Below are 9,502 nucleotides of genomic sequence, written 5' to 3' on the forward strand. Positions count from 1 at the left end.
TAGGAAGGCCCCGTGCCCCGCTGTCCAGGGAGGCCGTGACCCACGTAGGAAGCCCTGTGCCCTGCCATCCGGGGGTGTCTAGGATGACCTGCACCCTGCTGTCCAGGGAGGGCCGTAACCCACATAGGAAGGCCCCGTGCCCAGCCGTCAGGAGGAGGACTCATCAGCCAAGTCAATGAGCATCAGCATTTCATCCAACTTTGCTTCTTTTCATCAAAACAGAGATGTTACCCCACCCATTTGTCTCCTGGCACCGCTGCCCCCGGGCTGTGCCCGCCCCACCTGTGAATAGGTCCTACTGCCAGCGACTCGGACCCCTGCTGCTACCCTGTGCGGGGGAGGGGCTGAATGGTGGCCAGCTGGGCTGGGTCATAGGGGGTCATACTCTGGTCCCCCATGGAGGGGCCCAGCCCTGCAGGGACAGCTGTGGTCATCTGGTGGCTTGTGCTAAAGGCCACCCACCCCATCCTCCTAGGTGGAGAGCTCTCTCCCTCCAAGCTGTTGGGTTAGAACTGACTCATCGCTGACCTGCAGCACGTTTGCAGGGACAGTCGAGTGCCCGGGAGGAGACTGCCCGTCTTTCCCACAGTCGTGGATTGGGGTCGCCTGCCTTTGGACTGGCAGCACAGCCCTTAGCACTAGGCCACCAAAGCTCCCTCCTCTCCTCTGTGAAGTGGGGACCAGGCCTGTGACACCCTCGATGGTGGCTTCACCAGGCTGGGGGTCAGGCTCACCCAGGGCCGTGCTCAGGGCCGCTTCTGCTGAGGCCGGGACCCGCTGATGTGACCTGGTCCTCCAGAAGGGAGGTGTGGCATTGTTGCAGAGCTGGGGCGCTCAGGGACGTGCGGGGGTCTGTGCCAGTGGCCATCGTGCACTGGACAGAGGCTCAGCTCCTGGGCTTCACCACCAGCGCACGCTGTACGCACCCCAGTCTCTGCCCACGGGCTCGGCGTCAAATGAATGCAGCGATGGGGCATCTGCATTTTTGGAGCTGAGGGCTTTGCTGAGGCTTGCGGGATGGGGAGCATGGTAGTGTCCGTGCAGGTGTGGGTGGGCCCAGGTGTGGGAGAGGGCTACTTCAGAAGCATCCCATCCCCTGGTCATTGGGGGGACTGCCCTGTGGGGCTTCTTTACAGGAACGGCTGGCTGGGGCGTCCTCGGAGGTGTCCTGGGTCATCTTCCCACGGGTGGTCAGGGGCCGTGACCTCTGTACGCCGGGCCCCTCTTTAGCAAAGGCCGCTCCCGACAGTCAGGGGGCTGCAGCTTGAACCCACAGGAGCATCAGGCAGGACTGGGGGGAGTACAGGGGCCCTTCCCTCAGCTGACTCCCACAGCGGGCCCGGGGCGCCTGGATGGGCAGGTGCCTTTCGTGGGCCACGTCCGGTGGGCACTCACTCTGCCCTCTGCTGTCCCCAGTGCTGCTCACGGCCGTGAACTGCTACAGCGTGAAGGCCGCCACGCGGGTCCAGGACGCCTTCGCGGCCGCCAAGCTCCTCGCGCTGGCCTTGGTCATCCTTCTGGGCTTCGTGCAGATTGGGAGGGGTAAGTGCGGTCCCCGAGGGCCCAGGGAGAGGGAAGCCCGTGGAAGTGCCGGCATGTGGGGTCCACACCCTGACTCTGGTCATTGTTCGTGGTGTAGACGTTTGGTGTGCACATAAACTTGTGCATGTGTTGCTGTTGGGTTTTTTTCTGTATCTTTTCATACCGAGTTCCCTTTTTTTAAAAAAAATCTTTTATTGTGATTGAGAGGAAATTGATTTCCCCCCCAGCAACTCCTTGTGTCCACAGCATCAGTGATGACCCCATGTGGTGGCCGCACTCTCGCCGCTTCCTCCCTGTCTCCCATGCCCCCTCCTCTTTCGTCTTCGGAGCTTTCTCCCTACGCAAATGCTGCCCTTTGACCTCAGTGGTCAGTCGCAGTGAGGTGACGGTCAGGAAGGGAGGCCATGGAGGAGGACGGTCCAGGCCTGGCCGTCCCAGCTCCACCCTGTGGCCTTGGCTGTGGTTCATGCTCAGCTGTTTTCTCAGCAGCTCACAGACTGTCATGTAGCCTCCCCTGGGGGACCGGGTGAGGGGCTGGAACACCCCAAAGTAGCTCCCCACAGTACTTGGTACTGTGGGGGCACCCCAGGAGAGAGGCTGGTGCACCCCGAGAGCAGACTCCCCATGGTGCTTGGATGGGGCCTAGGTCACTGTAGGGCACCCCAGGAGAGGGCCTGGCGCACCCCGAAACCAGACTCCCCACAGAGCTCAGGTAGGGCCTAGCTCACTGCGGGACCCCCCGCTGTCACCGAGCCCTGAGGGGAGGAGGAGGATCTGTGGGTGGTGGGAGTGTCGGGCCTGATCACTTCAGGCATGGCACCCCCCACCTGCAGAACAGGGGCTCTGCCCTCACTCCCCCATCTCCAGACTTCCTGTGGGGGTCCCTACCCTGTGGGAGGGCCCACTTTGCTGCCCGACCCCTCTGCCTTTCAAGGTGGGGGTGCGCCATCTTTTCAGCAGGAAGCTGATTGCTGGGGCCGTGTCCTCAGAGCTCGGGGTTCTCCAAGACCGCCCCGGGAACCCAGCCATCTGCTGGTCGCCGGGTGGGCACCTCACCTGGCGGGATAGTGAACAAAGCCGACGGGGCATCTGTGACTGGTGCTGGGAACGCCCCAGAAGGCTCACTCCTGTCTGTGGGCACCCAGGACACGATGCCACATCTGTGACCCCTTTCCATGTCAGAACCTGGGGACCTCTGTCCTGTCAGAGTCCTGTCCTGGCTGCTGCCCAGCACCTCTGTCCACTTAGCCATCCTGCCCAGCTCTGCTCTGGAGACAACATGTGGTCAGAACCCTCCTCTGCTCAGGGTCTGGGCGGCCAGTGCCAGAACCCGCTCCCCCCGCCCCAGCTGGCCCACGAGGCCACACTGCTCAGTAAAGACGTGTGTGGAGGTATTTGCTAGGCCGTCCGAGATAAAGACAGATGAGGCATTCAGGAAGCCTGGGTGTTGTGAAAACAAAGTTTGGCAGGGAGAGCTGAGCACTCTGTTCCGCCCGCACACGGCGGGTTTGTCATTCTGTCTGTGGGAGACCATCCGCCCGCCCAGCTCCCCCAGCTCAGGACTCCGGCCTCAGTGCCACGTCTGCAGAATTACTGCCCTTCTGTCCTTGGAGACATGTGCCCCCACGTCCAGGGGACACGCGGTGGGAATGTCGTGTCCCCGGGTGCCTACAGTCCAAGCAGAGGCCTGAGTGTGGAGCTGGACAGCGGGCACCATGCAGCCTCTTCACCCCACGTGGCCAGTGTCAGGTGGGGGACTTGTGCCCTGAGCCCCTGCGCCCCACACCCAGCATGTGATGAGGGCAGGGTAGAGGTGGCCATACCTTACAAGTCACAGAACAGGACAGGAGAGCTGCCTGCAGGCCAGGAATGTGAGGACGAGACCCCAGCCAGGGGACACCGTGAGAAGGCTGCCACAGGGTGGTATGTGGGGTGGACAGGGCCCAGGCCAGGGGGGCAGCAGGACCTCCATGTGGAGCTTGGAGGGGAGACCCCAAGGCCCTGATCTGAGAGGCTCTGTGGGAAGGTCTGTGGTGTGGAGAGGCCCAGTGTCCTCACGGGGTCAGGACCTCAGGGGGCCTGTGCTCACGTAGCATTTGGGGTCTGGCTGGCTGTAGGGTCCGGCTGTGGGTGAGGTCTGGCTGTGATACCAGGCTGGTGGGAGCTGACCGGGACTGCTGAGAGCCACCAAAGGCTGGAGGTAGATCTGGCACCCCAAATGGCAGACCGCAGTGCATACGGGCACCCCACCTTCCCACTCCATTAGAGGACACACTGGCCTCCATCTGTACCCTTACCCCCTCCTGCCCAGCAGCTCCACACCTACAGCTCCCAGAGACCACAGTCTTGAGGGCAGCAGAAGGCTCCAGCCAGGCGCCCGAGAGATGACACAGTGGGACCATTGTTGGGACAGTGTGTCTAGCCTGGGCATCCCCTCGTCCTCCTGGGGGGGTCAGAGCACTGGACAGCGCACACAGATGGCTTCCTCCACACGGCCCTGGAGGGGAGGTCCCCATCCACACACCTTTGCCCCAAGCACTGGCCACTGCTGGCCACACCACAGAGGCCGATGAGCAGGTCCAGCCCAGGCCACGTGGCTCCCGCAGGCCTCGCCGGCTGTGCTTGTGGGGAGCGAGGGCGGCTGAGGTCTGAGTCACATGCAGCAGGAGGGACGTTCAACCCAGCAAGAGGACGTTGGCAATTCCAGCCACGCTGCTGCCGGATAAGGGCCCTTTGTCCAGCAGGCTGGGGCCGTCTGGGCGACCTGGCCCGGCTCTGCTCCCGGCTGTTGGGAATGGGAGAGAGGAGCGGTAGGCCGGCCCCAGACACTAGGACACAAACAGTGCCCCGTGAGAACGCAGCATCTGGTGTGGCAGAAGGTAGAAAACCACACCGTTCCACGCGGCGTGTGAGGTGGGGACGCCTGTGCAGTGGGGGCTCGCAGCCCCTCGCCTGCCTGCCTTCTTCCTGGCCGGTGGTGCCTCCTCCCGCCTGGCGGGGCGGTCCTGAGCATGCTTTCTGCTGTGGGTCCCCTGCCTCCCACCGCCCTATGTCCAGCCTGCTGACTGTCCTGTGACTGGCGCCCGACACTGGGCGAGTCACATGTGGCAGTGGTGGGAGTGCCAGTCCCCCTTGTCAGGAGACTCTGGCCTGGCAGGCAGGCGGGTGGCCGTGATGGGCGGGCCTCAGCTCACATCTGAGCAAATGAGATCAAAGCCCTCAGATGTCCAGGACAGGCCTCCCTCCACCTTCCCCTCCTTCCCACCAATGTAGGTGACCCACCAGCCTGTGACCCTCCCAGGGACGATACACCCGCAGCCCCTTGTGAAGCCCACTGGGGCTGCCCACTGCATGGACGGGTCTCACCAGACCTCTGGGCTCCAGGCTAGTCACTAATTCCCAGCCCTGCCTCGCCATGTAGAAGCCAGGCTGGTGTTTGGGGGGGGTGCGGTTCAGGTAAGCCCAGGCCTGTCCATCTGACCCTGTTCTCCAGGGGTGGGGAGCTGGCTCACCCCTCAGTCTTGTTCTGGCAAAAGCAGACTTGTTCACTGTATGGAGGGGCAGCTGAGTTCAGAGATCTGAGGGGTCGCCAGTGCTCGGAGCTGCCCCCCACCCCAGCCCACATCCACCACGTTCCTCCTAAGCTGTGGTCAGGACGCGGTGCTGGGCAGTTTTCGGGTCCAGTGGGCCAGCAGCCACCTTTGCTTTGATGCCTCTTTCACGCTGACATTTTTGCTTGTTCCTGTATTTTGCTCCAAGAACGTTCCGGAACTTGTACCTTCTCCCAGAGCTCTCTAACCTGGCATTCTGTTTCCTGCCAGGTGATGTGTCAAACCTGGACCCCAGGTTCTCATTTGAAGGCACCAAGCTGGATGTGGGCAACATTGTGCTGGCCCTGTACAGCGGCCTCTTTGCCTACGGGGGATGGTAGGTTCCAGAACATCTGAGTTCCAGGCAGTGATGGGTTCTCTCACCACATTACTCAGCACAAGGGTCCCCACGTGGGCAAGCAACAGCCCCGGTCACCTTGTGACTGCTCAGAAGCTGTCTCTGGGTGGATGGACTTCCCCTTCCTGCACAGACAGGTAGCACCTGGGCCTAGAGAGCTGAGACCACTGGTCCCAAACCAGCCCAGCAGGGAAAGTGCCTGCTGAGAAGGTGCTGGGGTGGGGTACCTGCCCCTCCTTCTCCGAGTCCCCCTCCATCCCCGAGTCCTTGCTGTGTGGCTCCAGCTCTCGGCTGGGCTGTCCCTGCAGAGTTAGAAGGCAGGCCAGGTGGCAGAGAGGACCCTCAGTATGCACACCATTTCATGAATAACCAAAAGAATGTCAAGTTGATTCCAACTCTTAGTGACTGAAAGGCCTCTGCCAGAACCCCTCTCAATCACAGTCACGGGCTCCTGGTCCCTTTTCTCTCAATCAGGGTCACTGGCTTTTGGTCCCTTTCGCTGTCCTCTTTCCTGTTGTCTTCCAGTCCCTGGACAGATGGAAACCAAGCTTCTGAGCTTGTGAACCCTCGGAAGATGTGGGTAGGGAGGGTCAGTGGTGAGTCCCTGCTTGGCTCTGCATCCGCCTCAGAGGCAGCAGGGACTGCACCCACAGGAGAGGGATTGGTCCTGAGACTGCTTCTGCTATTACAGGAACTACTTGAATTTTGTCACAGAAGAGATGATCAACCCTTACAGGTATGTGTGTGCAGGTGGCTGCTTCCTTATTGCAGTGAGGCCTGATGGTGTGGGGAAACCTGTGAGGGTGGCCAGCTTCCCGCAAAGGCAGCAGGGGCCCTTCTGGGCAGGAACAGCAACACTGGGCAGGCGTGGAAGTCAGGCCCACGTGGATGTCCATGCAGTGAGGGTGTGGTGGTTGGTGATGAGCTGGGTGTCCATGCAGGGAGGGTGTGGTGGTCGGTGATGAGCTGGGTGTCTGTACAGGGAGGGTGTGATGGTCGGTGATGAGCTGGGTGTCCATGCAGGGAGGGTGTGGTTGGTGCTGAGCAGGGTGGATGTGGGGCAGAGAGGTGCTGAGTGTTCCTCACAGCCCCCCAGCAGGGGCCCCATGTCACGTGGAAACCAAGGTTGCAGGCTGTGTCCCTGTGGTGGCATCCAGGCCTGCTGTGGAAGTTCAGCTTGTGTTGGGCCTCACATTGACCACAGCGCCCTCATCCTTCCAGGAACCTGCCCCTGGCCATCATCATTTCACTGCCCATTGTCACTCTGGTGTATGTGCTCACCAACTTGGCCTACTTCACCACGCTGTCCACCGAGCAGATGCTGGCGTCCGAGGCTGTCGCTGTGGTGAGGCGCCCTGTGGCCGCGGGGTAGCGGGGTGGTCTCATCTCAGTGTCGCCAGGCTGCTAACCTGGTCAGGTTGAGGTCAGTGCCTCAGGGAGGGTGGGTGCGACCTTTCTCTGCGGTCTGTGGGTGCAGCTGGAGGCTGTGTTCCCTTGGGGCTGCCGGTGGGGGAGTGCCTGGACCTAGCGTCCTGCGTCCGTGTCCCCAGGACTTTGGGAACTACCACCTGGGCGTCATGTCCTGGATCATCCCCGTCTTCGTGGGCCTGTCCTGCTTCGGTTCTGTCAACGGGTCCCTCTTCACGTCCTCACGGTGAGTGACATGGACAGGCCTGGGCCCAGGGCTCGGTGACCCAGGCCAGAGCTGATCTCCTGTGAAAACAGTGTTGTCACTGTCACAGTCAGCACTTCGCCCACCCCCCTGCCGAGTGAGGAAGTGCTGAGCCCTTCTCCCTTGAGAAGTGTGGTGAGCCGTACCCTCAAGTCTCCTTGCCAGCCGTGCGCGGGGGAGGATGCCAAGGCCCCATGCAGCAGGGATTGGCAGGAGACCCAGTGTCCGCTCGGTTCCCCTGTGTACATAGCAGCCCCCAGTCCCCACCTGCCGCCTTCCTCAGCATCTCCTGGCCCCTGCACCTGGAGCTGTGTGCTGACATCCTCCCTGCGCTGACCCGCCCCTCCCGTGCTGTCCCTCCTGAGCCCAAGTCCCCTGCCCACAGGCTCTTCTTCGTGGGGTCCAGGGAAGGTCACCTGCCCTCTGTCCTCTCCATGATCCACCCACGGCTCCTGACCCCCATGCCGTCACTTGTGTTCACGGTAAGCCTGGAGACCCCAGTGCCATCTCTGCCTGTGGGCTCCTGCATGGGGCCCCGTCCCACCCCGGGCTCCCCTCGTCCTCTGTGGGCTCCCTGTCTTCCATCACTTGAGTCCCCCACCCTCTGGGATGCTCACCCTGTTCTCCAAGGCCCCCCTTGGCCTCCCCAACCCATGTACTCTGGGCTCACCCCCCACCTCCGTAGCCCACACCCACCCTGGGCCCACCTCGTCTTCAGTGGTCCGTTTACCCTGGGCTCACAGCCCCCCTGTGGCCCCGGCTGCCTGGCGCTCACCCCTGCCTCTGCCCACAGTGTGCCATGACCCTGCTCTACGCCTTCTCCAATGACATCTTCTCCGTCATCAACTTCTTCAGCTTCTTCAACTGGCTGTGCGTGGCCCTGGCCATCATCGGAATGCTGTGGCTGCGTTACAAGAAACCCGGGCTGGAGCGGCCCATCAAGGTGCGTGTCCACGCTGAGCCTGCCCCTCGGTGGGAGCGGTGGACTGCCCACCTGTGTCCCCAGGTCACCTTGCTCTATGGGCTCCGGTCCACACCCTGCATCTACCCTTGGGCCCACGTGGTCAGCAAGATGGCCTCTCTCCTCCGGGTGTCCTCAGCAGTGGTGGGGAGGAGCAGACAGGCCGGACAGGGCAGGTGGCGTGAGGACGCTGGAGGAGCCATGGAGGAGCGAACTGTCAGCTGTGTGCTTGCTTACCGCATGGACTGCGCTCCCAGACCCCGGCCTGCTGACCCGGCCTGCTCTGTCCCCGCTGACCGTGGCCCTCTGACCCGGCCAGTGCTGTCCCCGCTGACCGCGGTCCACTGACCCGGCCTGCTCTGTCCCCGTTGACCGCGGCCCTCTGACCCGGCCTGCTCTGTCCCCGCTGACCGCGGCCCTCTGACCCGGCCTGCTCTGTCCCCGCTGACCGCGGCCCACTGACCCGGCCAGTGCTGTCCCCACTGACCATGGCCCATTGACCTGGCCAGTGCTGTCCCCACTCACCCCAGCCCACTGACCCGGCCAGTGCTGTCCCCGCTGACCCGGCCTGCTCTGTCCCTGCTGACCTGGCCAGTGCTCTCCCCGCTGACCCCGGCCCGCTGACCCAGCCAGTGCTGACCCTGACCCTCTGATCCGGCCAGTGCTGTCCCTGCTGACCCGGCCTGCTCTGTCCCTGCTGACCTGCCAACCGCGGCCCACTGACCCGGCCAGTGCTGACCCTGGCCCTCTGACCTAGCCAGTGCTGTCCCTGCTGACCACGGCCCGCTGACCCGGCCAGTGCTGACCCCGGCCCTCTGACCCAGCCAGTGCTGTCCCCGCTGACCTGGCCTGCTCTGTCCCCGCTGACCCGGCCAGTGCTGTCCCCACTGACCCGGCCCAGCAGACCCAGGCTGACCCCGGCTCGCTGCCCCCGGCTCTCTACCTGTGTGCCCTCCACAGGTGAACCTGGCTCTGCCCGTCTTCTTCATCCTGGCCTGCCTCTTCCTCATCGCCGTGTCTTTCTGGAAAACGCCGGTGGAGTGCGGCATCGGCTTCGCCATCATCCTCAGCGGCCTGCCCGTCTACTTTGTCGGGGTCTGGTGGACAAACAAGCCCAAGTGGCTCCTTCAGGGTATCTGTGAGTACCTGACCCCGTCCTCCCGTCTGGCCTGGTCACCTGTCGGCTATACCCCAATGGCCCAACGCAGAGCAGGCTCCGCCTGAGGGGAGGGACATGGGCCTGGGGTGGTCGCCGGACAGGCCTCTCCCTCACTCCTGGGCGCCTGCGTGCGAGGTGGTCCCCTCACTCCTGGGTCCCTGCGAGTGACGTGGTCCCCTCACTCCTAGGTCCCTGCGAGTGACGTGGTCCCCTCACTCCT

The 9,502-nt window shown here is 63.0% G+C and overlaps 1 protein-coding gene across 1 annotated transcript in view; it reads left to right on the plus strand.

Moving 5' to 3' along the window:
- SLC7A5 (solute carrier family 7 (amino acid transporter light chain, L system), member 5) overlaps positions 1-9,502 on the plus strand; it is a 15,678-nt gene that overhangs the window by 5,693 nt on the left and 483 nt on the right. Inside the window, exons 2-9 of the mRNA XM_006888780.1 lie at positions 1,417-1,542; positions 5,364-5,469; positions 6,182-6,226; positions 6,712-6,835; positions 7,041-7,144; positions 7,548-7,644; positions 7,956-8,105; positions 9,084-9,261. Coding sequence (XP_006888842.1) covers positions 1,417-1,542; positions 5,364-5,469; positions 6,182-6,226; positions 6,712-6,835; positions 7,041-7,144; positions 7,548-7,644; positions 7,956-8,105; positions 9,084-9,261 — 930 coding nt within the window. The remainder of the gene's footprint in view (positions 1-1,416; positions 1,543-5,363; positions 5,470-6,181; positions 6,227-6,711; positions 6,836-7,040; positions 7,145-7,547; positions 7,645-7,955; positions 8,106-9,083; positions 9,262-9,502) is intronic.

The sequence above is a fragment of the Elephantulus edwardii genome, unplaced genomic scaffold (genome assembly GCF_000299155.1).
Source record: "Elephantulus edwardii isolate Elephantulus edwardi_28Jun2011 unplaced genomic scaffold, EleEdw1.0 scaffold00072, whole genome shotgun sequence".
Classification (NCBI taxonomy): Eukaryota; Metazoa; Chordata; class Mammalia; order Macroscelidea; family Macroscelididae; genus Elephantulus; species Elephantulus edwardii.